The sequence below is a fragment of the Fusarium mangiferae genome, assembly GCF_900044065.1.
Source record: "Fusarium mangiferae strain MRC7560 genome assembly, contig: FMAN_scaffold010, whole genome shotgun sequence".
Classification (NCBI taxonomy): domain Eukaryota; kingdom Fungi; phylum Ascomycota; class Sordariomycetes; order Hypocreales; family Nectriaceae; genus Fusarium; species Fusarium mangiferae.
This window is the reverse complement of record NW_024573930.1, coordinates 1,281,694-1,307,973: the sequence shown is the minus strand read 5'-3', so window position 1 is coordinate 1,307,973 and position 26,280 is coordinate 1,281,694. Positions and strand designations below refer to the sequence as shown.

Below are 26,280 nucleotides of genomic sequence, written 5' to 3'. Positions count from 1 at the left end.
GTGTAGAGGTTGAAGAGGGATCGAGTGTTCTTACACCCAAACAAGAGTTAGACTTGTACCAGTTTGTTTGTGAAACCTACGGGAAAATTTTTCTCTTCTGGTCACGACGATATCGGTCATTTTTTTGGGCGACCACAAATCATTTGGCGGGGTATCGTATTGGCTGAGGCGGGCCGGACAATGATCCGCAGCGGTGGAGTCCCCCAAAATATGCCATTTCTTTACTCCATGTTAGTGTCAGTTGAAGTCAGTATCAATCACGAAGTCAAAATATCTCTTCATTTCTCCGTCATTTTGTCGTTATTGCAGAACATGAGACGTCATTTATCGTCAGATATATTCTGAAACACATAATTACGGCTGAAGTTTCGAGAATTGGTTCAAGCTGCAATTCGATTTAATCCATCAAACATGCCCAAGCCGTGTAAGTGGAAGCCAAGATATTGATAGCAACAGATAACAGACTGTCGAAACTTCATGGAACATTAATCCCGCATTCGAAGTTCTCGTGTCAACTGACCACTTTAATGTAACATTGACTCGTTTTACACCTGAGCTTCACCGCGGTTGGGTCTATTCATTGAGCATGTGGGGTATCTTTTTGAATATCAGTTTATGAGATCTGTGGTGCAATCCTGCAGCTTCCACGTCTGAAATATCTATTTGTTCAAATTCTATGCAAAATGAGCTTTAGCACGAAAACTCCTCTAACAATAGGTCAATAGATAACTCTAGTATAGACAGTGTTTCATTCCTTTATGTGCAGTATTAAGAGGGTACAGATCCCAGAGAAGCCCACATAACACGGGACGCTCGGAAGACGGCAACAAATACCAGTCCGGCCCCCGGTATCCGTACAGGGAATCATTACCTTAGGTTATTATCTACCAACTGTCTGATGAATTTTATGCAACCCTCATGTGCCTTTTGTTTGACTTGTTAAACAGTTCCTTCTACATTTCCACAATGAGGCACATGCAGCATCAGTATTTTGATTGATACTATCTGTAAGATAGGTAGACATGTGCGTGCACATAAGTAAGTACCTAACTACCTATGGAGTACTGTATAGGTACATTATCCCAAAATCTTTGAGTTTTAACGGCTCTTGATATCTCAGAGGAGTATGAAGCAAGCATCCAGTACCTTTTAATCTTTTTTGTTCTCCTGGTCACCGCCTGTCTTGCGATTTCTGAGTCATGGCGCATCGGTGACAAGTAAATGTGAAGACCATGTAATCAAGCTTACACGGGACAAGGGTTGATTTGTATGTATGACGCAATCACCCAGCCAGTTTGCCCATCCTCCACAAATAACAGCGTTTTCCACATTCCCATTCTTCTTCTTATGTTTCTGTACGACCTATACTCTCCTCGCTTCAAACCCAAACTGGCAGTATTCTATTTCCATACTCTTTTCATCGTCAGGAATATAAATCCCAACTCAGTCGCCGTCCTTCGACAAGCGAGGAATCACCTCACAAGCCCCGTTGGCTCAGTGGTAAAGCGTATCACTAGTAATGATAAGATCACTGGTTCGATTCCAGTACGGGGCAAGTGATTTCAGCAAAGTCATCTTTTGCCGGTACTGATGAGTATTCATCCTTTTTCATGGTCGCGATGGCTTCATGGTGGTGTTGAGGCACCTGCTTCTATTTTTGGCGGTGGCCTTGCTTAGTTGCATGTGGCACTTTGGTAGCACCTCCTAACTTTAATATGTACTGGAAGTATTGAAGTATTTCTCTTGCTGAACGAAAGTCCAAAAGTGATCGACAGGGAACGCACTATAAAGCGACAGATGATATAAAGTCATTGCATGTTGCTTGTTGCTTGTTGCAAATGCGGACAGAGCCTCATATCTGCGCATATTAATAACATCTCAAAGGTCTGCAGCATATTGCATAAGGTACTTGCCCTGGAGAATGTCTTAAGCTCAGCAGTGCCACTGCTGTCTGACGACAATATATGGAAGTGCTCAACACCTTTGAATTATCTTCTATGTCAAAGTTGTTGAATTGCATTCTGCAATCACATCGAGATGTTGAGAAGAGCTTGCATATGTGACATCATCCTGCATAAACCTTAAATCAAATAAGCGTGCGTGCCGTCCCGCTGTTATTACACAACGCCAAAAGTCAAAGTACCTAAGTCAAGCTCGCAAGATCAACTAAGCTCCAAGACCGAGCAAAAATTGAAGCGCTTGAACGCCCTGAGTGGTTGTATGTTGCCCCGTACTGGAATCGAACCAGTGATCTTATCATTACTAGTGATACGCTTTACCACTGAGCCAACGGGGCTTGTGTAACCAGCTCAGGAGTGAAGTCTAAGAAGCTCCGCAGCGAACAGAATTTGGGAATAGTTGTAGGTGCTTGAATCCACTGAACGAACATAGCATAGTAGTATTGTAAGTTGTTGAACTTGGCAGAGGGCTCTGGCCTGGCAGTCCCTACGGAGTTGAGTATGCTATAAGGAACAACCATTTAAGGGACCCCAAGGTGTAGAAAAGCCAATTGGTTCGAAACCACATCTTCATTAGTCGCGCAGCAGCAGCAGCAGCTACATTTAACTATCTCGAAATCAACAACAATCGTTATAATAATCATATCCCCATATTTGAGCCCCCATTTTTACATGCCTGAAATCAAAAATGTTTCGTCTCGTCTGCTGCCTTTGGCGCCTCGCTCCTTGCAATCTCTTCGTCATATGATGGAGTTCTCGAGTTATAAGCGACTCGGATGTCATCGATCTCATCACCAACCTCCATCCATCGATCGCTGGTCGCCGGAACTGGTGAAATTTTACATAGGGCCCAGTACATCATTGATGAAACGATGAAACCACAGAAGTAGTTGAGTTGATAGATATAGATCGCGCCCTGAGGAACGTTCTTGGCGCCGACAGCATCGGCGAAACCGACCACGTTGATGACAATTCCGGCGATATAAGCAACATAGCCACGCCAGTTGAAACCGCCTGTGAAGTAGTACGGTCCTTCTTTTCGAGCATCATAGAGTTCCTTGGTATCAACGTAGCCCTTGCGCACGATGTAGTAATCAGAAACCATAACACCAGCGATTGAGCTCAGGAACACACTGTAGGCTGAAAGGTAGGTTGTAAACTGGTTGCTATCCTTGAGAAGCTGCCAAGGACAGATACACAGGCCAACGATGGCGCAAATGTAGCTTCCACGACGAATATTGAGCCAGCGAGGAAGAAGAGCAGTCAAGTCAGTGCCAGCACTTACGGAGTTGGCCGCGAGGTTCGTGCCCAACTGAGCGAGGGCGAAGGATGTAGCAATGAAGAAAACACCAAAGCGCTCACCCGAACTTCCATCGTCGATGAATCTGTCCAGAAGGTCAAGGGGGTTCCAGATGGCCTCCTCGTACAGGACGGAAGAAGCTGACGAGACCATGATGCCGATGAATGAAGTGATGGCGAAACCAAAGGGGATCGTGATCATCTGGGGCCAGAGGGCGTCTCTTGGCTTCTGCGCAAATCGAGAAAAGTCACTGGCATTGACAATGAGTGTCGCAAAGTTGGAGATAGAAGACATGATGCCTTTGACCATTTCCCAGGCCAAGTCGCTGCCGTGGACCTTGTTACCTGCCTTTACAATGGGGCCAATACCACCGGCGCGCGAGATGGTCCAGGCCAGGAAGGTAATTCCAGCCACGGGAACAACATATGCCTTGACAGTGAAGAGATGTCGGACCTTGTGGACAGGGAACCAGAGTGCTGGAAGCGATACAAGCCAAAAGATGAAGAAGGAAGCGAAGTGTGCGGTATCGGTGCCCGAGTCTTCGCTGAAAGTGTTGGGAACATTGGCCCATGACTTCCAGATGGCGCGGATCATGAGATAGATACAATCACCACCAATGTAAGCCTGCACTCCATACCATACACAGGCTGTCATGTGTTAGTAATGGATTCTGATTGTGTTGGGAAAGATAGAGCATACCCATAGCAGCACGGTTCAGCACAGGCCACAAACTACCCCAGATACCAAAGGAGGTTCTGTTGGCAACAGGGAAACCAATGTGGTACATGGCACCGAAACGAGCATTGATTGCCACAAAGATACCAGTGATACTATATCCGATCCAGACACAGAGCCAGGCTTGCCACCATGACAGACCATTGACAATCATGGACGATGAAATCATCCAAGTGTTGATGTTGAAAGAATCGGCGATCCAGAAACCAACAAAGTTCCATGGGCCCCATTGTCGGCGCTCCACCTCGACAGGTTTGAGATCATGGTTCGTAAGCTGCATAAGAGTTCAGTACAACTCAGTCTCATAATGACAAGCTGAAGCTTGCGAGGCCTTCATACCATAAGCTGGGTCTTGGTCAAGCCAGGTTCAGACTCAACGGCGACTTTATCAGCCCAGACCTTAAATCGTGATCTGGTCTCCATGGCTGAGGTGTATGACGAGGTGGGAGGTGGAAGTATAAGCCAGTAACGGGTATCAAAAAGCTTTCGGATGCTTGGATCTGAAAGAAACTCAAAAAGTAAGATAGACTTTTTGTATTGTGATAGGTAGGCCTTGTTCGAGGTGCTTATGACGTGTAGGTGACACCAAGTAGGGATGGCAGACTGGGATTAAATCCAATGACACAAGAAATGATGGAAGAACGTGAGATGGTAGTCTTGCTGAAGGATGAGAGGGGACCAATTGGAACTTCTCCACCGTCTTCTTGTCTTGGAGAGTCTGGTCGTAGTGGGTGACAGGCAGTATTTATATTTATGGTTTGAGAGACATACCGCGTTGGCTGCGTTACGGTTGCGTTGACAAGAGGAACTAGAGCGACCCCATCTTGGCTCGAGGTTATCAGCGCTCAGTAGCCACTATCAGTCTGATCTTCATCCCCAGACCCAGCCGTTGCAGATAACTAGCCGGCAAGGAACATACCACGCAAGGGCCTTCGCCGGCGGCCACTTCTTGCCGTAGTAGGTCAAGCTGAGAAAGGTTATTCTTCCCCATGTTGGCACTGGGAGAACTTTGCATTTCCGGTCGGTATTTGTTTGTCGTTTCATCGAGCACACGACCAATTTGTGACGGTTTGTAGATTCGGATATTCAAACCTTGAAAAGCAGAAGGATCTGCATGGTAAGACCATCACGCAACAACAAAGTCGAAACGTTCATAGGTATCCATCCGAATATGATCAAAGTACAATGGTACGTATGTTATTCGGCATAGAATAGAACGATGCGCGGATGCGGAGAGATGATTCGAGTGACATGGATACGAAAATGGGGCCCGAGAAGCCAAGTCGTGTTTTGGTGCGCGCCCCCACATGAGACCCTAAATCCAAGGAGCAATACTTGGTATGGGTGGTTGCTGGAAGGTGTTTCCGGGTAATGTTGATGGAGACGTTAGGAAGAGACCCCGATGTCGCTTTGTATATGAGAGATGCACCAAGGCTGAATTCGAATATTTGCTGTTGTTTTGTTGCAAGAGAGAAACAAAACAAAACATAGAGACAGAGGTTTGCAGTGCAGACGGACGGTACGTACTCCTCTTGAAATTCTGGGCCTACCTACCTAAGAAAGATGCTCTGCAGAAAATGCAACTGCAGCCACTACCTATCAGCGCCATGTGAGCAGGAGCCAACCCATCGGAGGGTCAGTTACCCCAGGCGGATATAAACGAAGCAATATCATTGGCCAACTCGGTTTCCTTATCACCACAACGATGCGTCTAAGATACGGGTACCGTACCGCCTTTCCCAAACCGAGTTAGCCTGGAACTGCAGAACAAATCTGTTACTCGATCTCATCGAGTCAACCGTCTCTTTTATAGTAAAAGTGCCCAGGCCTGCAGTTATCTGCCCTATCAGGACTATCTCGAACTTCATCCACGTAGTAGTCACTGAAATGCGATCTCGTTGTCAACAGCTTAGGTCATTTCGGGTTTTAACCGAAACTCTACTGCCTGATCTCTCTCTCTTGGACCCCTCTCCATCTGAAGTTCGATGTGTTGGTTCTCCTTCTGGTTGATATCGGCATAAGAATCCTTGTTCCCGTTTCTGGCATCACCTCGCGATGACCCTTTTTAGCTTCATATTGCCCCGAAAGTTCGCCGTTTTTACGTCGTATGGTTAGATTAATAACGACCTGGTCGCAAATAACACGCCCCGTCCCAAATGAAATTGTGTTCTTCGGGACTGCTTTCAGTTCTCCCAAATGGCATGGTTGATCTATTCTGGACTGACATGGCCTAACCGATGGCAGAGTCATGCCGGTACATCTAGCATCTAGAAATCCAAGTAACACCGAGGCAGAGTAGCAACAAGACTAACTTGAACAAGTCCCCGGCCCATGCATACATAGTATGATTCAGTTCCTCACGAGCTGCATTCTCCAGAAAAGTTAGCCAGTAATTGCAAATCTTCGGTTTTGGATCGGCATTCGTATATCAAGGAACATTGACAGTCAATGCGTCTGATACGCAAGTATTACTTGATGGAAATCACAGACGCGACTTCAACTCCGTCACCGTCTCGGAATCACTCAGAGATAACGAAAACGGCATTAGTTGTAAATCTGTCATCGGCCCGTAAACTTTGTAAACTCACTTATCCGATGGGGCAGAGTAAACGACCTCATACGATTTGAAGAGTTTTTCTCTCTCAAATAACGGACACAAATACCACGAAATTGGGTCAGAAAGCGATATATTATAGTGGCCAAGTATAGCCATTTTGCAATTATGGAAGAAACCAAGATCCTACTTACACAAAGCATCTTGAGATCTATCACGCGCGGAGGCCGAGTCTCCGCAATGTAAAGTCTATTAGATACTTCGAGCGACATGACTTATAGACATGACCATAAAGATTTCAAAGACTGGATATTGAAATCGAGGTCAGCTAACTATCTTATGCTACCAGGAGTGTCCAGATCTTATGCTAAGTCACTTGAAAACCGACCATCTTTATCGTGGAACTGCTGCCATAGGGTAAGCCTTTCCAAGCACGATTTGGATTTTAGTATGACACTCGTATCCCAGAGAACATCGGAAAGATCGCTATTGGAGTTTCCATATAATGGGGATCTTCATAATATGATAGAAAGTTTAGACCTATGATTGGACTCGACCTATGCTGCGTCACCATCTACAGCAGCATCAAGCTACAGGGGCCCATTTCTAGACAAACTGGATACCCTACGTCAAGGAGAAGTTACATGGAGAAGCTAAGGTAGCTAGCTGCTCTTTAACGATGATGACTGCCGACATTCCGAGACTCTGCTTGTGTCATGGCCCAGCTCTGAGGGAACAGGAAAACATCAGGCCTTGATATAGGATGTCAAAATAAACTCAGCAGGAGGTACTCCAAACTTGGGCTAAATTTATACTAGGTAAGTTACTTAAATCTTTTTATCCTCTAGGTAGAGTCAAGGTCCCGAGTTCTCTTTCCCTCCCCTAGCCCAGTAGCCAAGGCTACAGTTCAAACATCAGGTAAAGGGGTCCAAAGAAAAACAACAGAGGAACACGTGAATGGACCAATAGCTTGCCCCGCGATTTGAGTAGTATCAATTGAGGTGAGAGTGCCGAAGAGTTGCGAGAATTCATCCCTAGGCCACAACTTAATAAGGCAATTTGATAAATTTAGTAGCTACCTGGTTCCATGGAAATCAGGGCAGGTATCGATTTACTCTAAAAATTCTCGGCACTTTCTTCTATATCGATTTAAAAGAACAAAAGGTGTTTCTAAGAAGCACGACCTGCACTCTTCCTGCTCGTGGGAGCAAGAAAATGCCCGACGCTAAATCAAAGGGCCAAAAATACCTAATCTAAGGTAAGCTAAGGTCTACTAAATTTCTACTAAGTTATACTAAATTTACCTGAGTCTTTTTGTTCCTTAGCATAAAGGTCCTAAGTTTTCTTTCATCCCCTTGGCCTTTCCTGCCTCAAGCTCTAGGTAGTGTTAGACCCACACTTTGTTTCTCCCCCACCATCATCGTCAATTCCGCTTCTTTTCTCCCCGCCAACCTCAACTTTTTTTTCTCTAACTATTTCATCCAAACCTCTTTATTTACCAAAGTCCTATACAATCATGGAGGACCAGTTGGTACAGCTTCTTTCCAGCACGCAGCTGTCCGAACAGGGTCCCAGGCTACAGGCCGAACTCGAGTTGAAGCGCGCTCGAACGAATCCCGCCTTTCCCCTGTCTCTCGCAAATATCGCCGCCCACACCTCGATTGATACCAACATCCGTCAGGCTGCACTGAGCAACCTGCGACTTTTTATCGAGAACAACTGGAGCAACGATGAGCCTGATGACGGACCTATCATCCCTATCTCTGATGAGGCGAGAGGCCAGCTCAAGCAGGTCCTGCTCGACCTTGTGTTGAGCCCGGAGGATGATCGCAAAGTCAAGATCTCAGCCAGTTACGCCGTTGGCAAAATCGCCGTCCACGACTTCCCCGAGCAATGGCCAAACCTCCTCCCCACAGTTATCTCTGTCGTCCCGGCCGGCACCGATTCACAGCTTCACGGCGCCCTGCGATTACTCAACGATATAATTGAAGAGAGTTTGAGCGAGGACCAGTTCTTTTCAATGGCCCAAGATATTGCCAAGGCCCTTGCTGAGGTCGCCCTCAATGAAAACCGAAAGCCCATGCACCGAGCGCTCGCTATTTCCATCTTCCGAGGATGTTTTGATCTCCTCAATATGATTAAGGAGGACCACGCTAAGGAGGTTCGCGCTTTTGCGGACGGTCTTCTTCAACAATGGAACCCCTTCTTTATTACCGTTCTACAGAGCCCTCTTCCAGAAGCCAATCTAGAGAGCGGATCTCAGCCTGACTCTTGGAGCCACATTATCGCTCTCAAACTTCAGGTTGTCAAGACGCTCCTCCGAATTCGACGCGTTTTCCCTAACCTGCTCCTTCCCCAAAGTACCATCTTCTTCAGTGCGGTCTGGAAAGAGCTCTCTACTCTGCAGGGACCGCACGAGCAGCTCTATATCAAAGCGGATGCCCAAGGACGTCTTGAAGACTCAGACAACCTTCCATATACCTTGGACTTTCTCATTCTCGAGGAATTGGACTTCCTGAACCAATGCTTCAGAGCCCCTCCTGTGCAAGCCGAGCTGGACGGCCACCTCAATGCTCATGCCTCAGCTTCAGAAGTTCCCTGGATGAAGGAGATTATGAACATGCTTATTGGTTATTCGCGAGTGACTCGGGAAGAAGAAGACCTGTGGGATATCGACTGCTCCCTGTATCTTGCTGAGGAGACCTCTGTGACTGCCAACTATACCGCACGAACTGCTGCAGGGGATCTGTTAATCAAGATGGGTGAGTGGTTTAACCAGAAGGCGATTGACGGCCTGTTTGGCCAAACACAGGCCCTATTTGGTGGCGAGGTTTCCGACTGGCGCAGTCAAGAGGCGGCGCTCTACCTTTTCGTCATGCTGGTCAGCGACTTCCAAGACATGAACAAGGAAATTCCCGAAGTAGTGGCCCATGCCTATCTTTCCCTAGTTGACTACGCCGTTAACCGACGCGGAGAACCTCTTCTCCGCGCCCGAGGTTATCTCGTTGCGGGTATGCTTTGCCGTTCTTTCCAGACCCCGGTTGAGCTGTTGGACCGCATCATCACCTCCATCACTCAAGAGGAGTCTGAGGTCGTGCAGGTCGCCTGTGTCAAGGCTGTTGAAGGTTTAATAAACGCTGGCCAGGTGTCTGCCGACAGGCAGGTTCCTATTATCAATGCCATCCAAAGCTACATGAACAACAAGGACCCCAGTGATATGGAAGATGCCGACGAACTTCTCGTTACGCTCGCTGAAGCCCTCCGCGCTGCTATCACTCTCGACAAACGCATCGCCCTTTCCAACGATGTCAAGTCGGTTGATCTGCTTTTCATGCTAGCCAAGCTAGGCGCAAGCAACTTCCAAGTCACTATGCTGATTTCCGAGGCATTTGAAGATATCGTTGCGGATCTTTCTGACCCTGAATCTTACACAGCTCTCTGTGCAAAGCTTCTGCCTACGCTCACTGGCGCCTTTGATGTCGCCAATCTCACCGAGGACAACCCTCTGGTCACTGTAAGTCTCAATGAACCAGTTTCCATGCTTCACTGACAATAACTAGGTTGCCACCGAGCTATTGGCCGTCTTGGCCGAGAACGGACCAGAGCCTCTCCCCGCCGGTTTCGTCGCGGCTACATTCCCTAAGCTGAACCGTCTTCTTATGGAGTCTACCGAGGGAGAAGTCCTCCGACCTGGATCTGAAGTTGTGAAGTGGATGCTCCAGCATGATCATCAGCAAGTTCTTGCTTGGCAAGATGCCAACGGCCGTTCTGGTCTAGAGGTTTGCTTGCACATCATCGACCGACTCCTGGGTCCTTCTATTGAGGACAACTCAGCCTCCGAGGTTGGCGGTCTGGCTGCCGAGCTCGTCGAGAAGGCTGGCCAGGAGCGCCTTGGTCCTTTCTTACCTCAGCTTCTCCAAGCTGTCGCTAACCGACTTGCTACTGCTCAGGCTGCAGCGTTCATCCAGTCTCTCATTCTTGTCTTCGCCCGACTTACCCTCTCTGGCGCTCAAGATGTTGTTGAGTTCCTCAGCCAGGTTCAGATCAATGGCGAAAGTGGCCTGCAGGTTGTCATGGCCAAGTGGCTGGAGAATTCTGTCAACTTTGCTGGATACGATGAAATTCGACAAAACGTCATTGCTCTATCGAAGCTTTACTCTCTGAATGATCCTCGACTGGCCCAGACACAAGTCAAGGGCGACCTGATCGTCAACAACGACGATGGGCTTATTAAGACACGCTCACGCGCAAAGCAGAGTATGTATCCTTCCATCCGCGACTTCTCAACCACCACCTCCACCTCCACCCTAGACTCAATCTACGCCCGATACGCTGAAAGTCAGCAAGCTAATAAAACCAACCAACAATCAGACCCAGACCAATACACGATTGTTCCTGCTTCCCTCAAGATCATCAAGGTACTCATCGAGGAGCTTCTGTCTGCATCTGGCCAACGGGCTGCTGCGAACGCTGCCTCTGCTGCTGTGGCCTCTGCTAGCTTTGACGACGAGAATGACGAGGAGGGCTGGGAGGATGAAGATGACACTCTTGATCTCAGTCTAGGCACCACGAAAGCTGACCTGATGTCCTTCATGGAGGGTGGCCAGCGGCAGCGAGACGACGAGACTCAAGCCTATCTGACCGACTTTTTCATCCGTTGCGGCCGCGAGAACATCGCTAATTTCCAGGAGTGGTACAACATGCTTACAGAAGAAGAAAAGTCGAAGCTCAACGAGGTTGCCGCTAGTTCAGCTGGACAATAGACAGGAACTGCATGTGCTTACGACAACGACGAAGAGAAAAAAAAGAAGAAGAAGAAAAAAAAAGAGCGCTCCTCTCGTCGAAAGCGCGAGAGGAAGATTGCTTTCCGACTGCAGGAAAGAACCACGGCTATTGAAAATCCGATAAGCCGGGTGCAGGATTAATGTGTATCGTATTATGAATTGACATGAATTGCAGATAGAATTAGAGAAAATGGGCAAAGAGAGGAAAGAAAACCAAAGACCTCGATCATAAGTGACAAAAAGACTTAGGTTAGCATAAGTTTAGGAACTTGGTATAAGTCTAGGATACTTTTTCTAAGTGTATTTTGGCGTCCTATATCAAGGTCCGATGTTTTCTTGTTCCCCGAGGAGGCAGACTGTTTAGGAGATTTAAGGAGGAATAGAATTCACCACAACTGAAAAATCGAAACACGAACTAGTTGAGCGGAAGAGAATTGATCATTAATCATTGTGCCGAAGCAAGCGTGCACTTGCCCTTAGTATTGTTCCACCTCTGTCTAGATGATATCTCCGCCAAAGCCTCCTCCGAATCCGCCACCGTAACCTCCACCAAAGGGATTGTTACCCCGTCCGTTACCAGGACCAGGGAATCTCGGGTTGCCACCAGGGCCAGTGGGATCCCATCGGGCTCCTGGAGGTGCTTGAGGATCGAAACCAGAGGAACCGTCACCTCCGTGCCCGCCGAACAAAGGATCATCGAAAGTAGGATGCATCCCTGAGCCACCACCAGGACGAGGTAGTCCTCCACCAATGAACGAACCACGAAGAGGATCGTGCGGGCCAAGACCAGGAGGATTAAGGTCATCGTGACCGATGTTGTAGGGCGATCTTCCTGGCATTTGAAGACCGCCTCGTGGAGGTCGATTCATCTCGTACTCATCCTCAAAGCCGGGGGGAGGGAAGTCGCCCACTGGTGCAGGTCGTGGACGAGCCATCTCAGGGAGTGGATTCGCTGGGGGTTGAAGCGGGTGTGGGTGTGGTACAGGATCGCCACGGAACGGACGGTCTGGGGTCTGAGCTTCTTGAGCACGGCGCTCGGAGCGCGCATTAGCTTCGGCTTCAGCTGTCTCGACGTAGCCTTCGCTTTGGAGTTTTGGGATGAGCTTTTGAACAATGTTGACCTTGAGGTCATGCAAGATATCTGGCCAGATGGATTAGTTTGGGATGCCCAACAAAGGGAAGCGAAAGAATATACCAGCAATAGCTTGCTCAGAGGCGAAGACATCGCGGAGCTTCTCGGGAAGATCACTTCGATCTTCCTGGCCGTCCTTGATGGTGATGCGAAGAGGGAGTTTCTTAGAATCCACAACGTCGCTGATCGACCTCTCAAAACGACGGATGTTGTCATCTCCGACGGCTACTCCTCGAATCTCGACCTTTTTACCCATGCGGTCAATACGGATGCTAAAGGTCATGGCCGATTGCTTGTGCTTATAGACAAAACTGTAAGAACCGAAGCCCGAGTTCCATCGTGGTGGCAGACGAGGAGCGAGTGACTCGCATTCAGCTATTTCATGTGAGCTCAGTCATGATGTTGATGGATGGTAAACTTACGTATGTTCTTGTCCTCATCGAAACCCAGAAGCTTGAAGCCTAGAGCAGCGAGATATGAGTGGATGAGGAGAGCGATGACTTCGTATGATGAAGCGAGGTCAGATGAATCGTCATTGGAGGGATGCGTTGGTAGAGCATCTGCCATGCCATTTAGAATGGCGGCAACACTGAGAGGTTCTGACATGATGAAGGGCGATGAATTTGATGTTCTTTTTGATGTTGTAGTTGACGAGTGGAGTTTTGGTAGATGTAGTGAGTAGTAGTAGGTATAGTAGGTACTAAGGTAGGTAGGTAGCTCGCTAAAGATAGATAAGGTAGTGGAGAAGATGGAGGTTATGAGTTGACGTTGAGGAAGTTTGGAAAGCGGCGTCATGAAGTAGTTGCCTCTTCAGCCCTATATGTGGATCCCTTTAACTTTGGGCATCGCGGGGCAGTGTCAGTGATGCAAATGCCAAAAGCCATGATTTACTATTGGTGCAGGATTGGTTGCCTAGACAAGGCATTAATTAGGCATTCGAGCTTAATAATATAAAGCCTTAAACATGCAACATTGAGTGACCTCAGTATTTTATAGGTAGGGACTATATAAGTACCGAGGTTGAGATCATGCTCATGACGACACTCACGTGATATCGCGTTCCACTCAACGCGTCCTGCGTACTCTCTCTCAAACCATGAATTTCTATCATCACCACTTCTCTTCGCTTTGACCCTCGACCTACCTCACAATGGAAACGGGCCCTCTAATCCCCGCCTCCCAAGCATCCCGCCTCCTCTCGTCATTCACAACTTTTCTAACACTGACCCTCCACGCCCTCCTCTACCATCGTGCTCTATACCCCAAAACAACCTTTCTAACAGCCCGAGCTCTGAACCTCCCCGTCCATCAATCCCGTCATCCTGGCCTCTGCACGTGGATAAACGACGCTGTAGCTTCAGTAGCGGCACAGCTACGTAAGGGGACTGTCCGTCGTATTGCCATTTCGATGCATGCTGCAAAGACCTTTGACATATTGGAGAGATGGGTCTTTGATGTTGATCTGTTTCCTGCTGGGTGGGGTGATAGAGAGGAGGCGATTTACAACCCAGCCTTGGTAGAGGGTGATGATGATGATGGTGTGGTGAACTGGACCGACATAAACGAGGCCCTGAGAGGTGCCCTGAGGAGAGTAGCACAGAAGGCTGAGATGATGCCTGATTTACCTGAAGGGAGCACTTTTACTGTTGCCGTTGAGCTACGTGATGATGCAAATGCACCCATAGGTGTAAGTGTATTGGTTGTAAGATGAACTTTCACTGACTGATCTAGCATCCTCAACATTGGATACCATCTCGGCCAGATCTTCAACCACCAAACGATACCTCATTAAAGCAAGGCTCCTCCCTCGGTGGTCAGAGTACAACCGCAATTCGCTCTGTCCAAGCAGGCCCTTTATTCTTTAACTGCTGGATCGAACAAAGCGAGTCCATAGCCTCGTAAAATTCACATACATGATACCCAGCTCTGAACAGATAGATTATCGTCATCATGACTCTTCATAACCTCTAATTCATTTTGTATAAACATGACATCAATCCATTATTGATTGTCCCGGCCACCCATTTCCAGACCTGGACCAGTCCGTGCCATGCGACCCTGACCCTACCCCCTATTCCGACAAAGCCCAGAACCCGCCGCGTTATGTACAGCCCGGCCGTGGAAACATGACAAATACCTTGACTCATTACCATCAAAATCATTTTCAAACGCCCAAACAGCCTCCCTGCCAGCCTCCCAGAGGACAGCAGCGCCTACTCCGTCGTCCCCTTCAGCGCCGCGCGGAGACTCACCATCTCGCGCTTCAGTCGCGCGTTCTCCTTCTTCATCCGCGCTGTCTCGTCGCTTTGGTCGCGGAGTCTCATCATGAGCTCTTCCTTTTCGTCCTTGCCCTTGCCCTTGAGAGCCTTGACTATCTTGCCAAGCTCTCCGTTGAACTTCTCATACAGTAGCTCGTTCTCTGCTACTGCCTCCTTGTATAGCTGGTCAATCGCTCGCACCTTGGCCTCGGCTGCCTTGACCGTGGTTTCCATATCGCGCTGGATCGCATTTTGCTTGTCTTGTAGTTCTTGTATAGCAGTGGGGATGCGGTCTTCCAACTCCCGAACAGCAGCACTGACTCGTCTCATATCGACAGACTGGGAGCCCGGAGGTCGTGTGTTGTTGACGCGTGCCATTTCCTCACCAATTTTGGATAGCTCAGATCTAAGAGAGGCGTCCACGTCGTCGACCGCCTGCTTCTCAGTGTTGAGCCGCTCTCGAAGCTTTTGCGGGGACTGTAAGCGGAGTCTCTGCGTTCCTCGCCTGGTCGGACTTGAGCTTGGACGGGGCGGTGATTCAGATCCTGGAGGCGCTGAGCGGTAGGGGCGCAGTGTCGGGATGTTAGTTGATGATAGGGTCCTTGAGTGTCTGTGGCCTTTGGCTGGTGACGTGCGTCGTGTTGGCTCTTCTGAAAGTTCCATGGGGCTGGGCGCCAAAGTATTCGGCGACGTAATTTGCTGAAACGGATCTGGAACATTCTCCTTCTGCTTGGAACCTCTCAACGTCGCTACACCGGGACTAACAGGTATTCTAGACGGAGATGTCGCCTTGGGGCTCGCGTTGACCTTTTCTGATGTTTCTTTTGCGTCTTGAAGCGGCTGCGGCGATTCAGCGTCGTCATCGAGTGTAGTCGCTGCCATGAGACTCTTGAGGTCTGATAATGAACTGCGCCGCTTCTTCCTGGGCGACCGTGGGAGTGGCTTCTCTGTCTCCGGCTCACCGATGGTCTCCAATAACCTATGAGAGCTGCCAGGTCTTTGCATTTCGTCAAACGCCCCTGCTATGGGCGGACGATCCTTGGAACCTGGGCGTCTCGACAGCTTTTTGGGCAGTGTGTTGTCGTCAATAGACCTTGAACGGCCTAATGATGCTTTAGATAAACTGTTTACCTCGCCAGTGGCGGGATTTCTGTGCTTACTGAGCTGTCGCCATACTGAAGGTCTCTCGTCTCTGCTATTTTGCCGTAACAGATTATCGAACCCAAATTTGCGGCGTAGCGACGAAGTGTTTGAGGCCAATGAGGGTGTGTATCCCTTGCCACGGATCGCCGAGTTGATCGACTCATATGTTGAGTTATCGAGGTTGAAACTGTGATTTAAACCAGGTTCTTCGAAAATTCGATCGCAGTCTTCCACAAGACGATCGAGAAGATTGATATAATTAGGAGCTGTTCCATCGTAGACGAGCAGCTCTGCAAAAGCAAGTGTTAATGCTCCCCTGTCACCATCATTGCCACACCCGTCCAGCAGATTGGCCAAAAGCTTGATGAGGGCAGTGAAAGCGCGACGATTCTGTGGTGCCATGTCTCCGAACAAAAAGTTGACGAAGTCCGCGAAGTCTCCAGGCACTCTCTTATTCACCCGCGCCTGGAGCGTGTCAAGGGAATGCATTGACATGACAGGGCCGATTTGATCAGTCCACGCAATGCGCAAGAACTTTTCAAAAGCCACAAATATGACCTCGGTGCCTAGATCGGCGGCGGCATCGACGTCAAACGGGCTCTCGATCAGTCTGTTATATAGTTCGTTCACGGACAGCTCATCAACCACAGAGCGTTGGAGCAATGTCCGACCAATAATAAGACCCTTGCGGGACTGAAGAGCAGCAACATATCCAGTAAACGTCTGCTCTAGGCGTACTAATGGGTTTTCGGTCCTTGTTTCCTCTTGAGATACACTGTCCTTGCCTCCCCTTATTGAGCTGACAACAGACGCTTGGCTATTGTTTCGGTGTATTGAAGGCACCTGCTTGTGCTTTGAGCCTAGACTTGCCGTGTCGGAAATATGAACTGAGCTGCCTCCCCAGAAACTAGAGAGAAGCTTAACAGGGGAAGAAGCCAGGAATGATTTGGTCTTTTCCGCTCTTGTGTTGAGTAACAGTCCATGTAGTGTCTTGGAGTAATATGAAACGAGTGGTGCCGTCAATTGCATATTGGAGATACTATGTTGTGTGCTTAATAGTTGAATGACTGTTGCTGGTTAGCTCAAGGCTTTAGGGATTACCGTGCTGATTCTCACCTCGTCTTGACATCGTGGGGAGGAAGTCTTCCAGAGCAACTTCGTCCTGGAACTGCCTCCCATTCAGCCCAACCGTGAGCATCGATACCTTCTTCATATCGTTCGTGGTCACATTCACGACAATCTCGACACCGTAGTGGCCTACAGGCGCTCCTTTAGTGCCCCTGTCATGATCGACGACCACTCGAATCGGGGCAGGCTCCTTGCGGCCCTCGATGAGTTGGTCGGCACCCTCCTGGAAGATGGCGGCGTGAAGTCCCAGATTGCTATCTGGCATTCGCGCTGATCGTAGAGTCCAGGTTGGGTCTTCTCGCTCTTTCTCCGAGAATCGAGCTTCAACTCTCGCCTTGACCACATCCTCTCCCCACTTGGCGGCTCTGGCTTCGTACATCTCTTGTAAAAGAAAGCATCGTGATGTGACGGCCTTGCTGATGCGGTGTTCGCCTGGATGAACTCCCCTCATTTCTGACGTCGAAGTCATCCAGAATAATGTGCCATCTACTGCCTCAGTGAATCGCACGTCAGCCATGTCATGCCACCCCGTGAACACGAACTCATATGCCGCCGGCCCCCCTGCTGCGTTGGTCATAGAAATAAGTAGACCGGCTGCTGAGGGTTTCTCGATCTCACGAAGAAGCTCTCGTCCTGTCATATTCCCGCTCATCTTCTTGAGGATGACCACACAATCTGAAAAGAGTAGGAAGATGCCAGATCTATCCGACTGGTTGAGCAATGGCTGGAAAGGCGGTGCCAACTCAGTGAAATCGGCGGCTGCAATGAGACGTCCTTGTGGTTCAAGATTCAAAGGCCAGGCTTCAACCATATTTCTAAGTCTATTGGCGACATGAGGCTTGTCGGGTAAAGGATCATCCATTGAGCAGATATTCGTAATGATATCTCGCGCCTTCAACATGGGTTGTAAGGCGGGATGTGTCATAGGAATGCAGCCAACGATCTGATCTATAAGCAAGCTATAACGAGGAAGTCTCTGAACAGGCTCAATAAGAATGGAGCGTATCGTCTGCTCGCCAGCCTGAGCTACCCTCTGTTTGAAACTCGACTGCTGGTCAAGGAAAGAGTTGAGTAACGTGGGGAAATGTTGGCTGGCCTTGATATAATCCTGATAGCACTCTGTGAACTTTGGGAACCACTCCAAGAATAGCCTGGCGATTTGTAGAGCACCACTTGGGTCTCTTGTTTTGCCCAGTTTGGACCCCATAAAGCTCATCGTCGGTGTTCCCATATCTTTTAAGGCCTCTTCTTCGGTGTCGTCTATGATCCTCCGCATCTCCTCCATAAAGGCAGAGTTGACCTGAAGGATGCCATCTGCAGAACTGGGGAAGAGCTTCTCCAACTCTTCCTCGGAAGGGCTCAGACTACCAGGAGCTCGCGCTTGAGCGCTCTCTCGAAAATCGGCTGCGACGTGCTTCACCAGCTCCCTCACTTTGCCCACATATCGCTCCTCGGTCTCCACCAATTCTGTCAGCTTCATGCGCAGCTCGACCTTTTGATCTTTGAGAAACGACTTGCTTCGATTTAAGGCGGTCGGCTTGGAGGGCGCTCTTCGTAAACGACTTGTCGGCAGGAAGACTGGTTCTCCGAATAGCTTTATTAGCGGTGTGTATCCTCCATACTGGCGCAAAGTTGGGTCGAGGATATCGTCTTCGTCGTCGGGCACGTCCTCGAGGTCGGCGGCTTGGAGGGGCACGATGGCGCCGGGTGGAAGAACAAAGTCGAGGTCGACATTGCTGATATGTTGTGTCTGCAGAGCATCTTGTAATGTCTCGATGATGTCGGCTGTGTGGTCGCTCTGGACCATGTCCTTAACAATCTCGGCAGCATGTTGCTCGCTGAACAGAGTAGGTGCACTGCCTGGACGTCGACCTCGCGTGGGGTATAGGTTCTTGAGGTATGTTTTCACGCCATCGGGCAGCTCTGTGAAGTACTTGAAGAGGGCGAAGGCGAGAGCGCGGTAGACCTCATCGCCCTGAAACTCGCGGGGTAGGTGGTGGACGACACCGTAAAATGGGGAATTGGGCGAGATTGTGATTCGAGGGAAGCTCTGGAAGCCGGCGGGGGTGAAGACGTGGACTTGGACCCGAGAACTGTTGAGGGTGTAGTTTGCGGTGGTCGAGGGCCCATGGAAGAGGAGCAGAGGAAGATGGCCTAGCAACGGATCTGCGGCGTGGTATAGAGTGACATTGTCAGACGACAGCGCCAACTCCTCGGTAACGCGAACCATGGCGCGGTGTCAGGATTAAATCCGTTAGGTCAAGAAGGGACTCGATGTGTGTTGACGTCGATGTTGGCCTGACTTGACGGGTGGTGGTCTCCAAGTTGGGCCGCAGATGGAGAGCGATTCGACGAGAAGCGATGAACCAATGGCCCAGCCCAAGATAGACTCAAGCCTAACTAAAGTACAGAGAGAGAGAGAGAGAGACGAGAGAGACCTTTTGGATATGAACGAGTCGCCTCCTCCCTCGTCACGGACACAGAGATTCGCGCATGCGGGCAAAGTCGATCTAGATTTCGTGGGGGGGTTCGTTGAGGGAGAGAAAAAAAAATTGGCTAGGATTATAAAATGTGACAAGGCAAGGCAAGACAGCCTAAGCAGAGACAAAGACGAGGGTTTGGTTTTGGAGGTTTGAGCTTTGGCCGTAGTCGGGCGGGAGCTGGGAGTCAACAAAGGCCCAGAATCGGGAGCGGGAACACAAGCGAGCAAGTGGGTCCCATCGGTTTCGAAAGTAAACACACTAAGAAGTTACTACCTAGGTACCTAGGTAGAGTTAGCACACCAACTGCGCTGGGCCCGAAGAATGGAACCCACTAAATTTTACAGGTCAGGTCCCTACAGCCCAGCACGATACGATACGATCGTGCGTCACACAGATTCACTTTTATGTAGCATTCAACCAACAGTTGATCAACAACAACAACGCAACACGTGATGGGAACAACAAACATTGCTACTGAATCAGACTGTATTATTACTGTTGTTATTCACGGCTGCAGCTGGCACGACACTAATAAGTGCCCAAATTAGTAGTCTCTTGCTCTCTACATGTTGTGTCCCAAATAAACTCGGTGGCCTGGACAACAAAAAGCCCAATCTCAACAACAGCGGTCAAACACAAATTCAATGCTGACCATGCCCTGGGCGGGGATCAGCGGGAGCTCCCTTGCTAAACTCCAAGGCATTGACCGCTAAACTTAGACAGAGAGAGAGAGAGGAGAGAGCCCCGCTAATATAAAGTCTCCCTAGACCGCGTCTGACGGGTTCAGCTATTTCCGACAACAGACAAGACTCTATATATGATTGCCAAGGAAACTGAGTTCACTATCCGTATAAATGAACTACAACAGAAGAATATAGACTGTCCATATCTGATTCTGCTTTATGAAACAAGAAGCAGCTAATCAGGCTAGAGGTGGGCTATTCTGCTGATTCTCCCTTAAACGCCCGAATAACCTCTTCGGCTCCCCGTATCCCACTCCTCACCGCACCGTCCATATACCCCTTCCAGACCAACGAAGTCTCAGTGCCTACAAAATGCACTCTCCCAACCACCTCACGCAATGCTTTTCCACTATCACTCGTCAGCGTTCCCGGCATCATGACCGGTGACGGGCAACCCCAGATCCAGGGCTGCTTGATCCACTCCTGCAAGATGATATTGACAGGTTCAGGTGCCTTTACACCGACACCACTGAAGACTCCGTTGAACTGCTCGAGCACGATTCTTCGTTTCTCTGCATATGACCACTTGGACCAGTCTCTGCCTCTGTCACCCACGACAAAGCAGGTGATGCTGTACTGCCCATCTTCTGGCGAGCATGTATCTCGTGAGAAGTGAATTGGACCTGTCTCGCATTCTATGATGCCGCTGAAACCAGCGTCGCGCCACCATGGCTTGTCAAAGACAAAGATGGCTTTAGACGTACAGCCTAGTGCAGTGCTTTCGCCTAGTGTCTTCTTACTTCCTGGTAGCGGCGGCTCGAAATTGATAGAAGGGTAGAGACACGTGGGAACTGAGACAATGACCCTCTCGGCTCGGAAGTTCTGCTTTGGGTTGGCTGTTTCGATCAAGACACCATCAGAGCCTTGTTTGATTGTCTTGACGGGGCTGCGAAGTCTCACGGCTGTCTCTGGGAGCTTTGCTGCTAGACGGACCGAAAACGTCTGGTTGCCTGTTTCTTGTCAGCTAAAGGACCACTTCACGATAGACTCGAGGTACTGGCCTTGCCTGTTGCGCAAATATTGCCCTCCGTCCTTCTTGTCAGAAGCCATGTTGTCCAAGCCCGTACCGCTGCGGATATAGTCGACCATGAACAAGGCGCTGACTTCATCTGGCCCAACACCCAAGAGAGGACTCGTAGCCGAATCAGCAACAGCAGGACCAAGCTCAGGACCCAGAAACTTTACGCTGAGCTCATTGAACGTCATAGAGTCCAGCATCTCGGCCTCAGGATGAGCCGAAGGGTTCTCTGGGTCAATCTCGTCAACCCACTTGTTCAGCTTCTCAAGGAGCTTCTGAACAATATCGGCTGCATCTGGAGGTACAGGCATTCCGGTACCATGTTTTATCTTGGTAACATTGCTGGTTGAATCCTGGTGCAGATTGTATCCAGTGGCTCTCTGCTCGATCAGATCAAAACCAAACTCTTGCGCGAGCTTGTAAATCTCGCTCTGGTTCGTATCATTGAGCCAAGCAGCGCCCAGATCGACTTTACCTCCCAAGTGAGAGGCATCGACGCTCAGAGTCTTGCCGCCAACTCTGTCGCCAGCTTCGAGAACGATAACAGAATGGCCAGCTTCATGGACATCGACAGCGGCGCGAAGACCAGAAAGGCCTGCGCCGACGACGACAACGTCGACTTTCTCGGGCTTGTGTGAATTGGTGATGGTCATTTTGAGATGAATAGAGAAGTAAGGAGGAAGCGAGCAAAGCTGCTACTCTGGACATATTTATAGGCAGGTTAGACAGCAAGGGTGACTAAATCCTTCTTGAGGCTATAATCTGACATGACTGAAACAGATTGGCAGTTGTACACATTCCTTCTAAGTTGGGTCTGAGCATCTTACTCATTGTCGTACAGTTTGTGAGGGTGAGATTTGCTCATTGATCGACCTCGATGAGGGGAAGAAGTCAGCAATAGCAATTTAAGCTTCTTTTATCTTAGGCTTGAAGCGATGAGCCCGCGCTTTTCTAACATATACTCCGTTTTAGACTTATGATCAATTATACATTTAATTTATACCTTTTTTTCCAACAGCGCTCAATTGTGTCTTTCATCTGTCATGATAGAGGGGCAGCTCAGATAAGATGCTCGCTCTGACAGATTATCCTTCAATATAGTAGATTAGTGGGTACCTAGGTAAGCAATGTCTGTACCTGGCAATCTGATTATATCCTGACTCATAATTATCAAGAGTCGTCATAAGATCAATCATGTATCGATATATCACTCTTGTTGGCAAAGTTTGTCTGCCCATCAGTGTAACTCATTCCTCTCAGCCTCCAAACTCTAACGGGAGATCTTCACGTGGACCCAAATGCCCACTTCGCTTTTAGCGCGTCATGATACATCCCTCTCTCTCTCTCTCATACACCAACCACTCACCCTTTCAACCTCCACAATCACCAGAAACAAAGCATCATCGCAATGGCAAGCCAGTCAGGCGGTATCATAGTCCAGCACAACCCCTCCCCAACAAGCTATCGTCTCATCGAACTCCCTCCGGACCTATTATCTCTTCTCGAATCGGACGATGCACCCGTGTAAGTCAACCCCTAATCTCACTCCTCTCACAAGTACTATACTGATAATAGCCAGACTAACTATGGAGTCCTCTGATTCATCGGCTGTTATCAAAACGCCTACAAAGACATATGCTTTTCGTCAAAAGAACACTTCAAATGCTCTCATGCTCCTCTCACCTACGCCTCTGCCTCCATCGTCAGATGGACCTGTTGAGCAGGGCATCTCTATCATTTCTACCATCAAGGAGACTGTTGAGCTTGATACTGTTCCTGATGTGTCTGCTGGTACCGCAAAAGGACTTGGTGGCGGTAAAGGGAAGTGGCATGAGCGATTCGGGAGAAACAGGTAGTGCACTGGCTGTATATGAATATTATGATACACTTTGATTGCTCGTGGAATGAAATTAACGCCGTCTAACAACATGACGAAGACCCCAGTCTCGCAGTCCATGAAGTAAATGAGACTATCCCACAAAATACATGCAACGCCCTTCTGGATCCATAACCTTGCTCCCATTCCCCTAGCCTTCACGTTTCTTGCACCGCTTGCCAGAGAGTACGTGGTGGTCACATTCGCTGTGTTGCTCTTCGTCCCCTGCACCGTCAAGTTTCCACACAGTCACCTCCCTACCTCTCAACCAAACCCTTTCGCTCATTGAGCCCAGTCATCGCTACCCTGGGCCACGCCAGTTACCCATATAGTCAGGTCGGCCCATCATGTACGGATAAAACGGATTAAAATTTACCGCCCCTTGAAGGTTAAACGGCAACCCTGGTATCGCTGGGCCCGGGTCTCCTGGTGCCATTGGGAACGCTCCGACCTGGGGTTGTTGTTGTTGTGCTTGGATCGGTATTCCTGCCATGTGTTGTGCTTCCGGCACCGGCGCGGGTGGTGCTACTCTATTACCAAGGCGATCAAATGCATTCTTAAGGTGATATCGGAGTCCTCTATGTGCCTGCCCATGGACTTCGTTCAGCAGATGATTCTCTTGACGAAAATGGTTTGCGCCGTGTGCCAGTCCCTGCAATGCCTGTGGCAGCTGCGGCCGCGGAACATCAAGAAATGGCCTTTGCCCTCCAAGTGGCGGATTCGGCGGCACAGGAATGTGATCGGCTCGATCCCTAAATCTGTGTCCGAACCTGCTTTTCCGCCGCATATCGTCGGTCTTAACCTTTTCAGACATGTTGAAATTCAGGAGTTCGGGCGCTGATGCAAGCTCTGGATTCTCCTCCAAGACCTTCTGTTTAGCTGCCTTTTCAGCTGCATTGACTTCGTTTTCATGACGCTCTTCAGCACTCTCGAATAAGGGGCAGTTGCCTTGCTTACCCCCTCGACTCTCATCGTTGAAATGATTGTAGTCACAAGACTTGGAACAGACGTAGCACTGAACGTTACCACAGCCTTTTCGGGTGCAAGTCATCTTGTTGCAGCCTTCTTCCTTGATAAAAGGGGTGCTGCACTTGTTGCATTTGCGGATGAGGGCTCTCGACATAGCCTCTTCTACCTCCCGCCGCAGATCGACACCTCTCTCGATGGCTGCCTCCTGACAGGTTTTCGGTATGTGTGTTTCGTAGTTACAAAGCCGGCAACTCGTGATTTTGCAGTCGTCGTTTCGGCAACGGAACTCCCTGTCGACGTCGACAGGCGGGTACTCCTCTGCGTAGCGACAAAAGGGGCAGTTGGCGAGGTCGGGCAGTTTGGCCATGCGCAGACTGGCCTCTTGTTCAATTCGATCGATTGCCGCAGTCAGTTTCTTATTCAGGAACTTCTGGCGCTCGCTATGAGAGAACCCAGCCGTACACCCTATCATGGACATGCATTCAAGTTCGTACTTTGAAAGGCCAATTTGTGTCTCTGCGTGTCGGCGGGCGCAGTTGATACAGAAAGGATGAGGATCCTTGGCTTGACAATAGACGAGTCTGTTCCATGCAGTATCGGCAAAGCAACACCCGCACTCAGTTACTTCTCCTCTTGCATCTGCCGACTCGAGGTTCATCCTTTCGGCCTCCTCGGCCAGTGCTTCTGCTTGACGCTTTTCAGCTACGTCAAACTGCAGTAATCGAGCAGCCTCGAGTTCCTTCATCAATTCTTTTTCCCAGTCATGAGAGCAGGTTTGTATGGACGCGTCGATCCTCTCTTTTCTGTATCGCTGTACCGGCACTGAGGGCGTCTTCTTCAATTTCCAAGGCAACGGGTGATGATCGCTTGCCTGATTTATGGCAGTATTAATGGCATTAAATGTTGGGAAAAGTCGATTTCCGTTTTCAGAGAGGGTTTGTTGAATGACCTTGACTGGCACCAGTGGGAAATCCCCTGCGATCATTTGCTTCCTGTGTAAAGGTTAACTGGACAGCTCTCAGCCCCAATCTCGCCCATGCTGGCAGGAAGCTCTAACACCAAAAGCCACACACCAGATGACGGAATATGTGCGGTGGAAAGGGGAGATAAACTTACATAGTGGCCATTTGGGTACTCTTGGGGGCAATGACTTGTCCTTCGAGGTTACTGTATTTGCGCTTTGCTTCGGAGAGCCTGTTCTGTAGTTTCTCGACTTCGTCTTCACCTTCGTCTTCACCTTGTTCCTCAGCCGTGCGCTTCCTCTTGCCAATGGCCTGTTTTGGTCGCTTTGCTTTTTGATATACCTGCCCCGACTCCTGGAGATCGAGGAGGTGATTGATCACATCATGGGGGACGAATGATAGAGGACCAGCAATCTTCTTGACATACTCAAGGCAGATGTCGGGAAATAGAGCAGTTACTTCTTGTATGCAAGTGTCTTGTAGAGGCGGAGATGATTCTTCTGTCTCGCTTTCGGGATCCTCCATCGTCGTGATGGTCAAGTTCTCTGGCTCTTTTTTTTTCGATCAAGAGTTGAGGCCTAGGTTTGATGATAACGGTTAGAATGAGATGAAGAGAATGAATTCATAGTATCGAAGAGGCCTGCTTTTTGTTGATGATCTGGGGGTGGATCGATCTGTATCACTTCCATTCCGAGACTTGTGGATGATGATGATGATACCGCCAGCTGACACTGCTCGAGCAGATGCCCTTCACACAAATAAATGATCTGATATTCAAAGGGATATGCAATGAAGGGAAGATGCGGTGGTAGTGGGGAACAGAAGGAGTTAATTGCGACAGTGATTCAGCACTTGCAACGACTGTCACATAAGTATGGATAGTAAGTAACCAAGATGTTGGCGTCGCACTTTCACACTAACTCTTGACTTTCACTTTCACTCTCACTCCGAGACGATGACCTCTTCCACTCTTCACGGCTCACCCGAAACAATTTCGAGCGCAAAGGCAAATGAGTATCAAGGTTCGCCGTGTCTTCGGAGGTCGCTCACTGAGAGACAAGGGCGGCGTCTGTGGTGATAATGACGCCACAGCTCAACACGAAAGCTTATGTCCATGACTGCAAGTGGCACTCTTCTCTGGCACAAGGATTCGAAGAATGGGATGCGAGAAGCCAGCCCGCGACTTTGCGGCGTGAAGAAAGTCTTGACTTGTTGTTTGTTTGCTTGTTTGCTCCAG

General features: G+C 49.1%; 8 protein-coding genes and 2 non-coding genes across 10 annotated transcripts; 4 read left to right on the top strand and 6 right to left on the bottom strand.

Annotated features, from left to right (window-relative positions):
• The first annotated feature begins 1,483 nt into the window (after positions 1-1,483).
• tRNA lies at positions 1,484-1,555 on the top strand. The gene has a single exon. It is a non-coding gene; the product is annotated as a tRNA-Thr (tRNA).
• Positions 1,556-2,224: 669 nt separating this feature from the next.
• Positions 2,225-2,296, bottom strand: tRNA. Its single transcript has one exon. It is a non-coding gene; the product is annotated as a tRNA-Thr (tRNA).
• A 344-nt stretch (positions 2,297-2,640) lies between these two features.
• On the bottom strand, positions 2,641-4,416 carry FMAN_02525 (putative uracil permease; the record flags this gene model as incomplete). The annotated part of the gene is made up of 3 exons (XM_041820097.1): positions 2,641-3,905; positions 3,958-4,267; positions 4,333-4,416. 3 exons carry the CDS (start codon positions 4,414-4,416, stop codon positions 2,641-2,643), a joined length of 1,659 nt encoding a protein of 552 aa, XP_041686011.1.
• Positions 4,417-8,063: 3,647 nt separating this feature from the next.
• Positions 8,064-11,310, top strand: FMAN_02524 (uncharacterized protein; the record flags this gene model as incomplete). Its single annotated transcript, XM_041820096.1, has 3 exons — positions 8,064-10,061; positions 10,108-10,804; positions 10,919-11,310. The coding sequence occupies 3 exons, from the start codon at positions 8,064-8,066 to the stop codon at positions 11,308-11,310; spliced, it is 3,087 nt and encodes a 1,028-aa protein (XP_041686010.1).
• A 518-nt stretch (positions 11,311-11,828) lies between these two features.
• On the bottom strand, positions 11,829-13,069 carry FMAN_02523 (uncharacterized protein; the record flags this gene model as incomplete). Its single annotated transcript, XM_041820095.1, has 3 exons — positions 11,829-12,472; positions 12,527-12,838; positions 12,886-13,069. The coding sequence occupies 3 exons, from the start codon at positions 13,067-13,069 to the stop codon at positions 11,829-11,831; spliced, it is 1,140 nt and encodes a 379-aa protein (XP_041686009.1).
• Positions 13,070-13,613: 544 nt separating this feature from the next.
• FMAN_02522 (putative protein MUS-26, involved in DNA repair) lies at positions 13,614-14,365 on the top strand (the record flags this gene model as incomplete). Its single annotated transcript, XM_041820094.1, has 2 exons — positions 13,614-14,150; positions 14,195-14,365. The coding sequence occupies 2 exons, from the start codon at positions 13,614-13,616 to the stop codon at positions 14,363-14,365; spliced, it is 708 nt and encodes a 235-aa protein (XP_041686008.1).
• A 311-nt stretch (positions 14,366-14,676) lies between these two features.
• Positions 14,677-19,222, bottom strand: FMAN_02521 (uncharacterized protein; the record flags this gene model as incomplete). Its single annotated transcript, XM_041820093.1, has 2 exons — positions 14,677-16,931; positions 16,981-19,222. The coding sequence occupies 2 exons, from the start codon at positions 19,220-19,222 to the stop codon at positions 14,677-14,679; spliced, it is 4,497 nt and encodes a 1,498-aa protein (XP_041686007.1).
• A 1,191-nt stretch (positions 19,223-20,413) lies between these two features.
• FMAN_02520 (uncharacterized protein) lies at positions 20,414-21,889 on the bottom strand (the record flags this gene model as incomplete). Its single annotated transcript, XM_041820092.1, has 2 exons — positions 20,414-21,168; positions 21,220-21,889. The coding sequence occupies 2 exons, from the start codon at positions 21,887-21,889 to the stop codon at positions 20,414-20,416; spliced, it is 1,425 nt and encodes a 474-aa protein (XP_041686006.1).
• Positions 21,890-22,644: 755 nt separating this feature from the next.
• FMAN_02519 (uncharacterized protein) lies at positions 22,645-23,092 on the top strand (the record flags this gene model as incomplete). Its single annotated transcript, XM_041820091.1, has 2 exons — positions 22,645-22,760; positions 22,816-23,092. The coding sequence occupies 2 exons, from the start codon at positions 22,645-22,647 to the stop codon at positions 23,090-23,092; spliced, it is 393 nt and encodes a 130-aa protein (XP_041686005.1).
• A 321-nt stretch (positions 23,093-23,413) lies between these two features.
• Positions 23,414-25,568, bottom strand: FMAN_02518 (uncharacterized protein; the record flags this gene model as incomplete). The annotated part of the gene is made up of 2 exons (XM_041820089.1): positions 23,414-25,073; positions 25,198-25,568. The coding sequence occupies 2 exons, from the start codon at positions 25,566-25,568 to the stop codon at positions 23,414-23,416; spliced, it is 2,031 nt and encodes a 676-aa protein (XP_041686004.1).
• Between the last annotated feature and the right edge of the window lie 712 nt (positions 25,569-26,280).